At 58.4% G+C, this 15313-nt stretch overlaps 3 protein-coding genes across 7 annotated transcripts in view; all 3 read right to left on the minus strand.

Annotated features, from left to right (window-relative positions):
- Positions 1-9185, minus strand: part of LOC124006429 — a 30301-nt gene extending 21116 nt beyond the window's left edge. For all 5 annotated transcript variants that reach the window (XR_006833777.1, XR_006833778.1, XM_046316444.1 and 2 more), the window contains exon 1: positions 8455-9185. Coding sequence is in view for 3 of the 5 variants with exons in the window: in XM_046316444.1 (XP_046172400.1) it covers positions 8455-9157 (703 nt within the window). In the remaining 2 variants the exon portion in view is untranslated. The remainder of the gene's footprint in view (positions 1-8454) is intronic.
- A 243-nt stretch (positions 9186-9428) lies between these two features.
- On the minus strand, positions 9429-11700 carry LOC124006430 (histone-lysine N-methyltransferase ASH1L-like). Its single transcript, XM_046316445.1, has one exon. It carries the CDS (start codon positions 11227-11229, stop codon positions 9436-9438), a length of 1794 nt encoding a protein of 597 aa, XP_046172401.1. The 5' UTR covers positions 11230-11700; the 3' UTR covers positions 9429-9435.
- LOC124005927 (uncharacterized protein DDB_G0284459-like) lies at positions 11677-15298 on the minus strand. Its single transcript, XM_046315569.1, has 2 exons — positions 15133-15298; positions 11677-12732 (listed from the first exon to the last, which is right to left on the minus strand). Exon 2 carries the CDS (start codon positions 12628-12630, stop codon positions 11677-11679), a length of 954 nt encoding a protein of 317 aa, XP_046171525.1. The 5' UTR covers positions 12631-12732; positions 15133-15298.
- Positions 15299-15313: the final 15 nt, after the last annotated feature.

The raw sequence follows: 15313 nt of genomic DNA on the forward strand, positions 1-15313 counted from the left end.
TGTACAGTACATTGGCCATGCAGGCAGCCAGCCAGACAGTGTACAGTACATTGGCCATGCAGGCAGCCAGCCAGACAGTGTACAGTAGCCATTGGCCATGCAGGCAGCCAGACAGACAGTGTACAGTACATTGGCCATGCAGGCAGCCAGACAGACAGTGTACAGTACATTGGCCATGCAGGCAGCCAGACAGACAGTGTACAGTACATTGGCCATGCAGGCAGCCAGCCAGACAGTGTACAGTACATTGGCCATGCAGGCAGCCAGCCAGACAGTGTACAGTACATTGGCCATGCAGGCAGCCAGACAGACAGTGTACAGTACATTGGCCATGCAGGCAGCCAGACAGACAGTGTACAGTACATTGGCCATGCAGGCAGCCAGACAGACAGTGTACAGTACATTGGCCATGCAGGCAGACAGCCAGACAGTGTACAGTACATATGTTGCCATGCAGGCAGCCAGACAGACAGTGTACAGTACATTGGCCATGCAGGCAGCCAGACAGACAGTGTAGCCAGTACAGTACATTGGCCATGCAGGCAGCCAGACAGACAGTGTTGACAGTACAGCCTTGGCCATGCAGGCAGCCAGCCAGACAGTGTACAGTATGTTGGCCATGCAGGCAGCCAGACAGACAGTGTACAGTACATTGGCCATGCAGGCAGCCAGCCAGACAGTGTACAGTACATTGGCCATGCAGGCAGCCAGACAGACAGTGTACAGTACATTGGCCATGCAGGCAGCCAGACAGACAGTGTACAGTACATTGGCCATGCAGGCAGCCAGACAGACAGTGTACAGTACATTGGCCATGCAGGCAGCCAGACAGACAGTGTACAGTACATTGGCCATGCAGGCAATGACACATGAACAGGACTATACATAGAGACTGGTGGTTAACTAAACTGTGTTCTGCTCATAGCTTCATAGCCCAGGGCTCAAACAGCACAGCAGGCAGTGTACAGTACAGTTGTTGACAACCAGAGACATTTCTAAGATCTCTGGCAGATGGGACTGGAAGGGTTATTAACAGACTGTGAGAATGAACCAATAAATGAGGGGAAAATAATGTGTGTGTACGTGTGTGAGTGTACTGCCCCCAGTCCCCCTCTCCTGCGTGCGTGTGTGAGTGTACTGCCCCCAGTCCCCCTCTCCTGCGTGCGTGTGTGAGTGTACTGCCCCCAGTCCCCTCTCCTGCGTGCGTGTGTGAGTATGTTGACCAGCCCCCAGTCCCCCTCTCCTGCGTGCGTGTGTGAGTGTACTGCACCCAGTCCCCCTCTCCTGCGTGCGTGTGTGAGTGTACTGCCCCCAGTCCCCCCAGCTGCGTGCGTGTGTGAGTGTACTGCCCCCAGTCCCCCTCTCCAGCGTGCGTGTGTGAGTGTACTGCCCCCAGTCCCCCTCTCCTGCGTGTGTGTGTGAGTGTACTGCCCCCAGTCCCCCTCTCCTGCGTGCGTGTGTGAGTGTACTGCCCCCAGCCCCCAGTCTCCTGCGTGCGTGTGTGAGTGTACTGCCCCCAGTCCCCCTCTCCTGCGTGCGTGTGTGAGTGTACTGCCCCCAGCCCCCTCTCCTGCGTGCGTGTGTGAGTGTACTGCCCCCAGCCCCCTCTCCTGCGTGCGTGTGTGAGTGTACGCGTGCGTGTGTGAGTGTACTGCCCCCAGTCCCCCTCTCCTGCGTGCGTGTGAGTGTACGCCAGGCGTGTGTGAGTGTACTGCCCCCAGTCCCCCTCTCCTGCGTGTGTGTGTGAGTGTACTGCCCCCAGTCCCCCTCTCCTGCGTGCGTGTGTGAGTGTACTGCCCCCAGCCCCCTCTCCTGCGTGCGTGTGTGAGTGTACTGCCCCAGTCCCCCTCTCCTGCGTGCGTGTGTGAGTGTACTGCCCCCAGCCCCCTCTCCTGTGTGCGTGTGTGAGTGTACTGCCCCCAGCCCCCTCTCCTGCGTGCGTGTGTGAGTGTACGCCAGTGCGTGTGTGAGTGTACTGCCCCCAGTCCCCCTCTCCTGCGTGCGTGTGTGAGTGTACTGCCCCCAGCCCCCCTCTCCTGCGTGCGTGTGTGAGCAGGCAGCCAGCCAGTGTACGCGTGCGTGTGTGAGTGTACTGCCCCCAGTCCCCTCTCCTGGCCTGCGTGCGTGTGTGAGTGTACTGCCCCCAGTCCCCCTCTCCTGCGTGCGTGTGTGAGTGTACTGCCCCCAGCCCCCTCTCCTGCGTGCGTGTGTGAGTGTACTGCCCCCAGTCCCCCTCTCCTGCGTGCGTGTGTGAGTGTACTGCCCCCAGTCCCCCTCTCCTGCGTGCGTGTGTGAGTGTACTGCCCCCAGTCCCCCTCTCCTGCGTGCGTGTGTGAGTGTACTGCCCCAGCCCCCTCTCCTGCGTGCGTGTGTGAGTGTACTGCCCCCAGTCCCCCTCTCCTGCGTGCGTGTGTGAGTGTACTGCCCCCAGTCCCCCTCTCCTGCGTGCGTGTGTGAGTGTACTGCCCCCAGTCCCCCTCTCCTGCGTGCGTGTGTGAGTGTACTGCCCCCAGTCCCCCTCTCCTGCGTGTGTGTGAGTGTACTGCCCCCAGTCCCCCTCTCCTGCGTGCGTGTGTGAGTGTACTGCCCCCAGCCCCCCTCCTGCGTGCGTGTGTGAGTGTACTGCCCCCAGTCCCCCTCTCCTGCGTGCGTGTGTGAGTGTACTGCCCCCAGCCCCCTCTCCTGCGTGCGTGTGTGAGTGTACTGCCCCCAGCCCCCTCTCCTGCGTGCGTGTGAGTGTACGCGTGCGTGTGTGAGTGTACTGCCCCCAGTCCCCCTCTCCTGCGTGCGTGTGTGAGTGTACAGTGCGTGTGTGAGTGTACTGCCCCCAGTCCCCCTCTCCTGCGTGTGTGTGTGAGTGTACTGCCCCCAGTCCCCCTCTCCTGCGTGCGTGTGTGAGTGTACTGCCCCCAGCCCCCTCTCCTGCGTGCGTGTGTGAGTGTACTGCCCCCAGTCCCCCTCTCCTGCGTGCGTGTGTGAGTGTACTGCCCCCAGTCCCCCTCTCCTGCGTGACAGTGTGTGAGTGTACTGCCCCCAGTCCCCCTCTCCTGCGTGTGTGTGTGAGTGTACTGCCCCCAGCCCCCTCTCCTGCGCGTGCGTGTGTGAGTGTACTGCCCCCAGTCCCCCTCTCCTGCGTGCGTGTGTGAGTGTACTGCCCCCAGCCCCCTCTCCTGCGTGCGTGTGTGAGTGTACTGCCCCCAGCCCCCTCTCCTGCGTGCGTGTGTGAGTGTACGCGTGCGTGTGTGAGTGTACTGCCCCAGTCCCCCTCTCCTGCGTGCGTGTGTGAGTGTACGCGTGCGTGTGTGAGTGTACTGCCCCCAGTCCCCCAGCCTGCGTGTGTGTGTGAGTGTACTGCCCCCAGTCCCCCTCTCCTGCGTGCGTGTGTGAGTGTACTGCCCCCAGCCCCCCAGACCTGCGTGCGTGTGTGAGTGTACTGCCCCCAGTCCCCCTCTCCTGCGTGCGTGTGTGAGTGTACTGCCCCCAGCCCCCTCTCCTGTGTGCGTGTGTGAGTGTACTGCCCCCAGCCCCCTCTCCTGCGTGCGTGTGTGAGTGTACGCGTGCGTGTGTGAGTGTACTGCCCCCAGTCCCCCTCTCCTGCGTGCGTGTGTGTAGTGTACTGCCCCAGCCCCCTCTCCTGCGTGCGTGTGTGAGTGTACGCGTGCGTGTGTGAGTGTACTGCCCCCAGTCCCCCTCTCCTGCGTGCGTGTGTGAGTGTACTGCCCCAGTCCCCCTCTCCTGCGTGCGTGTGTGAGTGTACTGCCCCCAGCCCCCTCTCCTGCGTGCGTGTGTGAGTGTACGCGTGCGTGTGTGAGTGTACTGCCCCCAGCCCCCTCTCCTGCGTGCGTGTGTGAGTGTACTGCCCCCAGTCCCCCTCTCCTGCGTGCGTGTGTGAGTGTACTGCCCCCAGCCCCCTCTCCTGCGTGCGTGTGTGAGTGTACGCGTGCGTGTGTGAGTGTACTGCCCCCAGTCCCCCTCTCCTGCGTGCGTGTGTGAGTGTACTGCCCCAGTCCCCCTCTCCTGCGTGCGTGTGTGAGTGTACTGCCCCCAGCCCCCTCTCCTGCGTGCGTGTGTGAGTGTACGCGTGCGTGTGTGAGTGTACTGCCCCCAGTCCCCCTCTCCTGCGTGCGTGTGTGAGTGTACTGCCCCCAGTCCCCCTCTCCTGCGTGCGTGTGTGAGTGTACTGCCCCCAGCCCCCTCTCCTGCGTGCGTGTGTGAGTGTACGCGTGCGTGTGTGAGTGTACTGCCCCCAGCCCCCTCTCCTGCGTGCGTGTGTGAGTGTACGCGTGCGTGTGTGAGTGTACTGCCCCCAGCCCCCCTCTCCTGCGTGCGTGTGTGAGTGTACGCGTGCGTGTGTGAGTGTACTGCCCCCAGTCCCCCTCTCCTGCGTGTGTGTGTGAGTGTACGCGTGCGTGTGTGAGTGTACTGCCCCCAGTCCCCCTCTCCTGCGTGTGTGTGTGAGTGTACGCGTGCCCCCAGAGTGTACTGCCCCCAGTCCCCCTCTCCTGCGTGCGTGTGTGAGTGTACGCGTGCGTGTGTGAGTGTACTGCCCCAGCCCCCTCTCCTGCGTGCGTGTGTGAGTGTACGCGTGCGTGTGTGAGTGTACTGCCCCCAGTCCCCCTCTCCTGCGTGTGTGTGTGAGTGTACGCGTGCGTGTGTGAGTGTACTGCCCCCAGTCCCCCTCTCCTGCGTGTGTGTGTGAGTGTACGCGTGCGTGTGTGAGTGTACTGCCCCCAGTCCCCCTCTCCTGCGTGCGTGTGTGAGTGTACTGCCCCCAGTCCCCCTCTCCTGCGTGCGTGTGTGAGTGTACTGCCCCAGCCCCCTCTCCTGCGTGCGTGTGTGAGTGTACGCGTGCGTGTGTGTGAGTGTACTGCCCCCAGTCCCCCTCTCCTGCGTGCGTGTGTGAGTGTACTGCCCCCAGTCCCCCTCTCCTGCGTGCGTGTGTGAGTGTACTGCCCCCAGCCCCCTCTCCTGCGTGCGTGTGTGAGTGTACGCGTGCGTGTGTGAGTGTACTGCCCCAGCCCCCTCTCCTGCGTGCGTGTGTGAGTGTACGCGTGCGTGTGTGTGTGAGTGTACTGCCCCCAGCCCCCTCTCCTGCGTGCGTGTGAGTGTACGCGTGCGTGCGTGTGAGTGTACTGCCCCCAGTCCCCCTCTCCTGCGTGTGTGTGTGAGTGTACGCGTGCGTGTGTGAGTGTACTGCCCCCAGTCCCCCTCTCCTGCGTGTGTGTGTGAGTGTACGCGTGCGTGTGTGAGTGTACTGCCCCCAGTCCCCCTCTCCTGCGTGCGTGTGTGAGTGTACGCGTGCGTGTGTGAGTGTACTGCCCCCAGCCCCCCTCTCCTGCGTGCGTGTGTGAGTGTACGCGTGCGTGTGTGAGTGTACTGCCCCCAGTCCCCCTCTCCTGCGTGTGTGTGTGAGTGTACGCGTGCGTGTGTGAGTGTACTGCCCCCAGTCCCCCTCTCCTGCGTGTGTGTGTGAGTGTACGCGTGCGTGTGTGAGTGTACTGCCCCCAGTCCCCTCTCCTGCGTGCGTGTGTGAGTGTACTGCCCCCAGTCCCCCTCTCCTGCGTGCGTGTGTGAGTGTACTGCCCCCAGCCCCCTCTCCTGCGTGCGTGTGTGAGTGTACGCGTGCGTGTGTGAGTGTACTGCCCCCAGTCCCCCTCTCCTGCGTGCGTGTGTGAGTGTACTGCCCCCAGTCCCCCTCTCCTGCGTGCGTGTGTGAGTGTACTGCCCCCAGCCCCCTCTCCTGCGTGCGTGTGTGAGTGTACGCGTGCGTGTGTGAGTGTACTGCCCCCCCAGCCCCCTCTCCTGCGTGCGTGTGTGAGTGTACGCGTGCGTGTGTGAGTGTACTGCCCCCAGCCCCCTCTCCTGCGTGTGTGTGTGAGTGTACGCGTGCGTGTGTGAGTGTACTGCCCCCAGTCCCCCTCTCCTGCGTGTGTGTGTGAGTGTACGCGTGCGTGTGTGAGTGTACTGCCCCCAGTCCCCCTCTCCTGCGTGTGTGTGTGAGTGTACGCGTGCGTGTGTGAGTGTACTGCCCCCAGTCCCCCTCTCCTGCGTGCGTGTGTGAGTGTACGCGTGCGTGTGTGAGTGTACTGCCCCCAGCCCCCTCTCCTGCGTGTGTGTGTGAGTGTACGCGTGCGTGTGTGAGTGTACTGCCCCCAGTCCCCCTCCTGCGTGCGTGTGTGAGTGTACGCGTGCGTGTGTGTGTGAGTGTACTGCCCCCAGTCCCCCTCTCCTGCGTGTGTGTGTGAGTGTACGCGTGCGTGTGTGAGTGTACTGCCCCCAGTCCCCTCTCCTGCGTGTGTGTGTGAGTGTACGCGTGCGTGTGTGAGTGTACTGCCCCCAGTCCCCCTCTCCTGCGTGTGTGTGTGAGTGTACGCGTGCGTGTGTGAGTGTACTGCCCCCAGTCCCCCTCTCCTGCGTGTGTGTGTGAGTGTACTGCCCCCAGTCCCCCTCTCCTGCGTGTGTGTGTGAGTGTACGCGTGCGTGTGTGAGTGTACTGCCCCCAGTCCCCCTCTCCTGCGTGTGTGTGTGAGTGTACGCGTGCGTGTGTGAGTGTACTGCCCCCAGTCCCCCTCTCCTGCGTGTGTGTGTGAGTGTACGCGTGCGTGTGTGAGTGTACTGCCCCCAGTCCCCCTCTCCTGCGTGTGTGTGTGAGTGTGTACTGCCCCCAGTCCCCCTCTCCTGCGTGTGTGTGTGAGTGTACGCGTGCGTGTGTGAGTGTACTGCCCCCAGTCCCCCTCTCCTGCGTGTGTGTGTGAGTGTACGCGTGCGTGTGTGAGTGTACTGCCCCCAGTCCCCCTCTCCTGCGTGTGTGTGTGAGTGTACGCGTGCGTGTGTGAGTGTACTGCCCCCAGTCCCCCTCTCCTGCGTGTGTGTGTGAGTGTACGCGTGCGTGTGTGAGTGTACTGCCCCAGTCCCCCTCTCCTGCGTGTGTGTGTGAGTGTACGCGTGCGTGTGTGAGTGTACTGCCCCCAGTCCCCCTCTCCTGCGTGTGTGTGTGAGTGTACGCGTGCGTGTGTGAGTGTACTGCCCCCAGTCCCCCTCTCCTGCGTGTGTGTGTGTACGCGTGCGTGTGTGAGTGTACTGCCCCCAGTCCCCCTCTCCTGCGTGTGTGTGTGAGTGTACGCGTGCGTGTGTGAGTGTACTGCCCCCAGTCCCCCTCTCCTGCGTGTGTGTGTGAGTGTACGCGTGCGTGTGTGAGTGTACTGCCCCCAGTCCCCCTCTCCTGCGTGTGTGTGTGAGTGTACGCGTGCGTGTGTGAGTGTACTGCCCCCAGTCCCCCTCTCCTGCGTGTGTGTGTGAGTGTACTGCCCCCAGTCCCCCTCTCCTGCGTGTGTGTGTGAGTGTACTGCGTGTGTGTGTGAGTGTACTGCCCCCCCAGTCCCCCTCTCCTGCGTGTGTGTGTGAGTGTACGCGTGCGTGTGTGAGTGTACTGCCCCCAGTCCCCCTCTCCTGCGTGTGTGTGTGAGTGTACGCGTGCGTGTGTGAGTGTACTGCCCCCAGTCCCCCTCTCCTGCGTGTGTGTGTGAGTGTACGCGTGCGTGTGTGAGTGTACTGCCCCCAGTCCCCCTCTCCTGCGTGTGTGTGTGAGTGTGCGTGCGTGTGTGAGTGTACTGCCCCCAGCCCCCTCTCCTGCGTGTGTGTGTGAGTGTACGCGTGCGTGTGTGAGTGTACTGCCCCCAGCACCCCTCTCCTGCGTGTGTGTGTGAGTGTACGCGTGCGTGTGTGAGTGTACTGCCCCCAGCACCCCTCTCCTGCGTGTGTGTGTGAGTGTACTGCGTGCGTGTGTGAGTGTACTGCCCCCAGTCCCCCTCTCCTGCGTGTGTGTGTGCCCCCAGCCCCCTGTACGCGTGCGTGTGTGAGTGTACTGCCCCCAGTCCCCCTCTCCTGCGTGTGTGTGTGAGTGTACGCGTGCGTGTGTGAGTGTACTGCCCCCAGCACCCCTCTCCTGCGTGTGTGTGTGAGTGTACGCGTGCGTGTGTGAGTGTACTGCCCCCAGTCCCCCTCTCCTGCGTGTGTGTGTGAGTGTACGCGTGCGTGTGTGAGTGTACTGCCCCCAGTCCCCCTCTCCTGCGTGTGTGTGTGAGTGTACGCGTGCGTGTGTGAGTGTACTGCCCCCAGTCCCCCTCTCCTGCGTGTGTGTGTGAGTGTACGCGTGCGTGTATGTGTGGAAGTTCATGTGTCATGCAGGTTCTCTGTTCAAGTCTAACTTGCTGTGGTAATAAAAAGAACAGAGACTAATTTCCTCCCCAATATCATGTCTGATGTACTGATTACATACACCTGAGAGAAGGACAGTCTACCAACCTTACTACGGTCTCTGCTATGTGAAAACCTGCTTCAATAATATTATCACTCACTCACTCACTCACTCACTCACTCACTCACTCACTCACTCACTCACTCACTCACTCACTCACTCACTCACTCACTCACTCACTCACTCCCCAGTCTCACCTGTGCCTCTGCTCTCTGTCTGTGATGGCTCCTCACTCCTCAGTGACCCGTCTTGATTCCCTGGTCTCCAATTGTCTCTTCCGCTCCTCATGCCCCTCCCACTGGTGGCAGAGGAGGTGAAGAGGTTGGTGTGTGTCGGGGGGGTGAAGGTGCTGTGACAGGGTGTGTGTCTCTCCCCTACCTCTCTCTCTGACCCCCCCACAGCAGCTGTCCTCTGCTCTTCTGTCAGAGTGCCCCAGGTGGGATCGAGGGGTCTGAATCCTGCCCCCAGCCCCCCTCTCCTCAGCCAGGGGTTCTGCCGAACCCCCCAGCCCTCCCCGAAAGAGGACAGGTGAGAGGAGCCTAGACAGGTGAGGGGTGTGTGTTTGAGCCTCTCTGATGATGATGATGAAGAGGCTGGTTTAGCAGAAGCAGTGAAGAAAGATGAGGGGTATTTGCCATGCCTATGTTGCCGTGGAGACTCCATCAACCCAGCAGTCCCTTGTCCTCCAGTCTTTCTACTTCCTCCTGATCCTGTGGTGAACTCTGACCTTAGCTGTGACCCTGCAACTCTCTCGTCCTCTTCTTCCTTTCCATCACGATCACGCTGTCTGTGACGATGTTTGTGTCTGAGCTTGTGTTCACTCCCCCCACAGACACAGGACCGACCAGGGATGGACCCTGCTGGACAGGAACGGACCCCGGCCCTCTTTCCCTCACCCATAACCCCCACGTCCTCACCTCCACCTCCACCCAACCCAGCCTCCCTCAGATGCCTGCTCCTCCTCCTGTGGAACCTGGCTGGGTTGAGGAGGAGGTGAGGGGGGGTGGAGGTGGGGGGCGTAGGGGTGAGGGGGAGGCAGGGGAAAGGAGGGGTGGAGATTTTGGTAATGGGCCATGGTCAGAGGATAGCCTCTGTAGTAGCCAAAACCCAGAGGCATGGGGGTGGTGGAAGAGGTGGTGGAGGAGGCCAGGGGGGTACTGAGAGAGGAGGAGCCACAGTCACCCTGGTCTAAGGACCCACAGGGCTTGGTGGGACAGCCACACCTCAACCTTTGCTCTGGCTTTCTGCTGCCATAAGGCAGGCCGTGGCAGGGGTGGGGGTGGAGCGGGGAGAAGGAGGGGTGAGACAGGGGGGTGAGACAGGGGGTGAGGCGAGTAGTATCCACTCAAGTCGATTCTGTAAACGTTTGAGCGGAAATTTTGCGATGACAATAATGAAGAGTGGCGTCTTTTCTCCCCACTCTCATCGAGATCCTGCCCCAATCCAGCTCTGGCCCAATCACGGTGGCGACCGATGCGGACCTCGCTGAACTGCCCAATGAGATCGTCTAGTTCAGAGAGGAAGTCTGGGTCGTGCGCGTGCATGAGCAGGTGCTGGTACTTCCTCTTGTGTTTGTGTTTCTGTCTCTTGTGTGTGTTGTGCCCTAGGCAGGGGCAGAGGTCCAGATGGGAGCGCTGGTTGTGCCCTAGGCAGGGGCAGGGGGGGCAGGTATAGGGACATTCGTACCCCCTCCGCCTGTGCCTATGTCTGTCTCTGGGTTCCACTAAGTCAGAAGAAGGCGTGTGTCTGGGGGAGGCAGAGGGGGGTGAGGCTGACACTCTGATGGGTGAGGGTACAGGGGGGGGGTGTTCTAGTAACATGGAGGGTGAGGGTTGTCTCTGACCCTTCATGTTGACCCCTAAACCTGTCCGGAACACTGACCGGGTGACATCTGAAGTCATTCCCATGGTTACACCCCCTCTCCCTCGGCCCCTCCTCTCCCCCCTCTCTGAGATAGTGTTGTGGTCCATTCCAATCACACTATCACTAGGCAACATCTCCTTGCTGTGTGATTTACTGATAGGTGAGGCTGTGGCCTCTTTCAGGTGTGTGGGGAAGACAGGCAGATGGGGGTAAAGAGGGTGAAGAAGAGGAGGAGAAGAGAGTCTGCTGGAGGGATGGTGGAAGAGGGGATGTCGTCCCTGACCTGGAGAACTCCTCTTTAGGGAGGGAGAGAGGGATGAGCAGGAGGAGAAGGAGGAGGAGAGAGGACGTGGCGATGCGCAAGAGGAGGAGGGTGAGGGGAGGGAGAAGGTGTGGGGGAGGAAGAGGGAGGGAGCAGGTTCTGTGCAGCCTCCATCACTGTAAGGGCTCTGGGCTCCACTGGAGTGGGTGAGAGATGGGGAGGGGAATGGGTGAGAGAGGGGAGGATGGGGCTGGGGAGAGGAGAAGAGAGAGGAACTAGAGAGACTGGTGAACAGTGTGGACTGAAAGGCAGGGTTAGAGTTAGCTGGAGCTTTGGGTTTGCGTCCTCTCCTCTTCCCCATGTAGATGGTCCCCCTCTTACTCACGTTGATCTGGGGACCTAGTTTACCCCCAAAGGAGGAGGACAGGGAGGGTGCTGTGGCCGACCCACACACCCCTCCTGCACACCTACAAGAGTTCTCTCTACCTCCCTCTCTTCCTCTCCCCTCCTTCCCCCCTCCACACCCAGAAAGCATTTCCCTGAGTAGCCTCCTCTTCTTCCTCCTCTTCATCTCTCCTATGATGCTCCTCATCCTCAGCTTCCTGTTCCCCTTTTCAGAGGGGAAGTCTTTACCCCCCTCCTCACCTCCAGAGGGGGTCAGTGTACCCCTGTTCTGGTCCTGGGGAGTCTGTTTGGGGAGGAGGGGGAAGGGGGGCAGGCGTTTGGGGCGACCTCGTTTCCTGGGCGTGGGGTTGGGGCTAGAGGGATTGGTGAGGGTGGGACTGTGATCCAGCACTGGGTTGAGCACATGGGGGTCCGGAGTCTCATCATGCCCATGAGGGAGCATCTCAGCTTGGGTAGGTTTAGGGGAGTGTCTGGGTTGGGGTTCGTCCAAGCTCCAGGTTTGGGATTTGGGGCGACCCCTTTTTTCTGGCCTGATTGAAGGGACGGTCAGGTCCAGGTAAAGGGCTAGGGTCAGAGGTCAACAGGTGAGACTGTGTGGGGGATGGGGGTCGCCCTGCTGGTCTGGGTCTCACAGGGGTGGAGGTAGAAGGGGAGAGGGAGGACGGACTGGAGGGTGGGGGAACGGAGGGGGCTAGGCATGACTCAGCTGACCGAAGGTTGGGTGAGTTGGAAGTTGCGGGTGTCTGGGGGGTAGTGGGGGATGTCTGGGGGGTAGTGGGGGTCTGTGGGGCAACTAAGGGGGCATCTTGGCGGCCATCTGGGTTCTCTACCAGTCTCTGTGCCCGGTTCACCAGCCTGGTCCAGCTTGGCCGTCGGGTTTTACGCTTCTTCAGCGGACGGCTGTCCTGCTCTCGGGGGGGGAGGTAGGAGGAGAGGAAAAGTGGAGAGAGAGAGAGGGAGGAGGGAGGGAAGTGAGGGAAGAGGAGGCAGTGGATGGGTTGGAGGGAGAGACGGTGGGTCTTGAGGGGGCACCAGTATCATCTGATTCCCCTGTTCTGCTGGTCAGGTCTGGGCTGGGTGTACCTGTCTTCCTGCTCTGAACCTCAGACATCTGACACTTTGTAGAAGAGGGCGATTTATTCATCCTCAAGTCTCTGGGCTTCTCTCTTTCCTTGTCCTCGTCCCCATTTCTCTCCTCCTTCCCCGTCATATCCCTCCCGCTCTCATCCATCCCAGTTCCCTCCTTCCCTCTCTCATCTCTGTCCATCTTTGGACTCTCATTCCTCCCTCTGTCCTCCTTCCCTCTCCCCTTCTCCCCTCTCTTACCCTTCCCTTTCTCACCCCTTGCTTTGTCATCTTTCTCTTTCTTCTTCTTGGCTTTCTCCTCCTTCCCTCTCTCATTTCCCACAGAGGATGGTAGTAATGGTCCCCTGCTCAGGCTGGTGAGGGAGGCAGCAGGACTTAGTCTCCCATCAGCCACTGGGGCTCCTCTCTGGTCTAGAAGTAGGGGTGTGGATGGGGGTGGTGTAGGAGGGCAGCTGAAGCCTGTAGTCCTGTCCTGGGCTGCAAGGTTAGCCTGATGGGGGCTGGAGGCTGGAGGTCTTGTTGTTGAGTTCACGTTAGTGCGGGCGGCTGAGCAAGAACAGTTCTGTTTGCGACCTTTGACCTTTGTGAGTCTGGTAGGATGGCAGGTGACTGTAGGTACTCCCCCATTCAGCATACCTCCATCACCCTTAACACCTGCCTCACCGCTAGGGTCCTGTACCAAGGGGGAATGGGGTGATGAGGGAGGGGGGGAATGGGGGGATGAAGCTGTGGGGTCAGAGGCGATTGCCTGGTCCATTTGGGCAGGTGAAGGTAGTTTGCTGTGGACATCAGGTGGGTCAGGGTGCCCTGGTTTCTCCGTTAGGGTGTCTGGCTTCTTATAGCCCAGGTTCACAGGGACCTGCTGGGATGAAAACATGGTTATAAACACATTGTTATCAGATCAGATTGGTAATTTATTATGTCATCTATCAGAAAAGATCTAGGTAATTTACAGGTAAGGATTTTAATATAATCCAAAATATTTTAAATAAATATTTCTTCAAAAGAATCCCGGTTAGACCTATGATAGAGTTCTGTTAATGTATTACAAAATTTATATTTTCTAATAATTTACAGCATTGTGCCCTTGCTAACAAGGAAGTAGAGGTATGTAAATGTAATGTGTTTCAGAGCTGCATAGTTCATTAGCATTAGTGGGTCAGAGAGAGGACAGGGAGAGGAAAGAGAAAGAGGGAGGGAATAGGAGAGCAAACAAGAGAGAGAAACAGTAAGGGTGGGGTGCTGGTGCAAGCCTGTTGGAAGACAGCTAAATGACACAATGACAGAGAGAGAGAAACAGTAAGGGTGGGGTGCTGGTGCAAGCCTGTTGGAAGACAGCTAAATGACACAATGACAGAGAGAGAGAAACAGTAAGGGTGGGGTGCTGGTGCAAGCCTGTTGGTAGACAGCTAAAGGACACAATGACAGAGAGAGAGAGAGAAACAGTAAGGGTGGGGTGCTGGTGCAAGCCTGTTGGAAGACAGCTAAAGGACACAATGACAGAGAGAGAGAGAAACAGTAAGGGTGGGGTGCTGGTGCAAGCCTGTTGGAAGACAGCTAAATGACACAATGACAGAGAGAGAGAAACAGTAAGGGTGGGGTGCTGGTGCAAGCCTGTTGGTAGACAGCTAAAGGACACAATGACAGAGAGAGAGAGAGAAACAGTAAGGGTGGGGTGCTGGTGCAAGCCTGTTGGAAGACAGCTAAAGGACACAATGACAGAGAGAGAGAGAGAAACAGTAAGGGTGGGGTGCTGGTGCAAGCCTGTTGGAAGACAGCTAAAGGACACAATGACAGAGAGAGAGAGAGAAAACAGTAAGGGTGGGGTGCTGGTGCAAGCCTGTTGGAAGACAGCTAAAGGACACAATGACAGAGAGAGAGAAACAGTAAAGGTGGGGTGCTGGTGCAAGCCTGTTGGAAGACAGCTAAAGGACACAATGACAGAGAGAGAGAGAGAAACAGTAAGGGTGGGGTGCTGGTGCAAGCCTGTTGGAAGACAGCTAAAGGACACAATGACAGAGAGAGAGAAACAGTAAGGGTGGGGTGCTGGTGCAAGCCTGTTGGAAGACAGCTAAAGGACACAATGACAGAGAGAGAGAGAAACAGTAAGGGTGGGGTGCTGGTGCAAGCCTGTTGGAAGACAGCTAAAGGACACAATGACAGAGAGAGAGAGAGAAACAGTAAGGGTGGGGTGCTGGTGCAAGCCTGTTGGAAGACAGCTAAAGGACACAATGACAGAGAGAGAGAGAAACAGTAAGGGTGGGGTGCTGGTGCAAGCCTGTTGGAAGACAGCTAAAGGACACAATGACAGAGAGAGAGAGAGAAACAGTAAGGGTGGGGTGCTGGTGCAAGCCTGTTGGAAGACAGCTAAAGGACACAATGACAGAGAGAGAGAAACAGAAAGAGACAGAAAGAGAGGAAGAGAGAGAGAGGAAAGAGAGAGCGAGAGAGAAGAGGAGAGAGCGAGAGAAAGAGAGAAATTAGGACACATGGGAGGAAAGAAGCTGAGGTGATGGAGACTGAAATGAGGTTGACCCAGCAAGAGGAGAAATTGAGCGATCGAGAAAGAGAGAGAGAGGTGGAGAGAAAGAGAAATGAGAGCAGGTAGAGTAAAGAGGGGAGGTAAAAATAGACAGAGAGAAAGAGACAGGGTAGAGAGAGAACTAGAGAGAAAGGCAGCTGTGCTATTGGTAGCTATAAATGGCCACGAATAGAGATGAGGAGGCTTGAGATTTCATGCTTGTCCTGTAATTTGGGAGCTGCGTTGTTGCAGCCTGACTGGTGTTTGCAGCTAAAGCAATAATCTACTCTCTGGGGTGGGTGATTGTCATAAGAGCTGATGGACCAATGTCTGGATCAGCTGCTAATAGTTGCTGTGCTGTGTGACTATTAATAGTCCTGTTCTCTATATTCTAATGCACCACTGCTGCTGCTGTTTAAGTTCCTCTATCCAGACAATCACTCACTTGACCTTATTATTATTAGAAACCATTAGGAACCGCTGAGTGTTCTGGACCGGATAACACGCCTGGATGAATAGGAAACACACATACTGAACACTAATGCATATCATGCACAAGCCTACATAAATGTGTAATAATATAGAATTGTGTCAAATGGGAATAGTTCTTCCCACTGGAGAGATGTGTAGGGGACCCGGTATATAAAGCAGAACTGAAGTACTAGTCAATGTAATAAATGAGTAGTAAGTGGTTAAAAAGTCAGGTATTCCGTGAGGTGGAGGTGGTTCTCTTCCTACCTGTTTGGCTGGCGCAGTCTGAGGGCTGGCTGGGCTGGGAGGGGTGGTTGTAGGGGCTGATGATGATGATGATGAAGACGGAGGCAGGGAGGAGTGTACTTTCCTGGTCTGGGTGGTGCTAGGGTCTGACCCCTGGTCCTGCTCTCCGTCCCCCTCCTCCTGAGGACGGTTCCCCTGCCCA

This window comes from Oncorhynchus gorbuscha, linkage group LG19 (assembly GCF_021184085.1).
Source record: "Oncorhynchus gorbuscha isolate QuinsamMale2020 ecotype Even-year linkage group LG19, OgorEven_v1.0, whole genome shotgun sequence".
Taxonomy (NCBI): domain Eukaryota; kingdom Metazoa; phylum Chordata; class Actinopteri; order Salmoniformes; family Salmonidae; genus Oncorhynchus; species Oncorhynchus gorbuscha.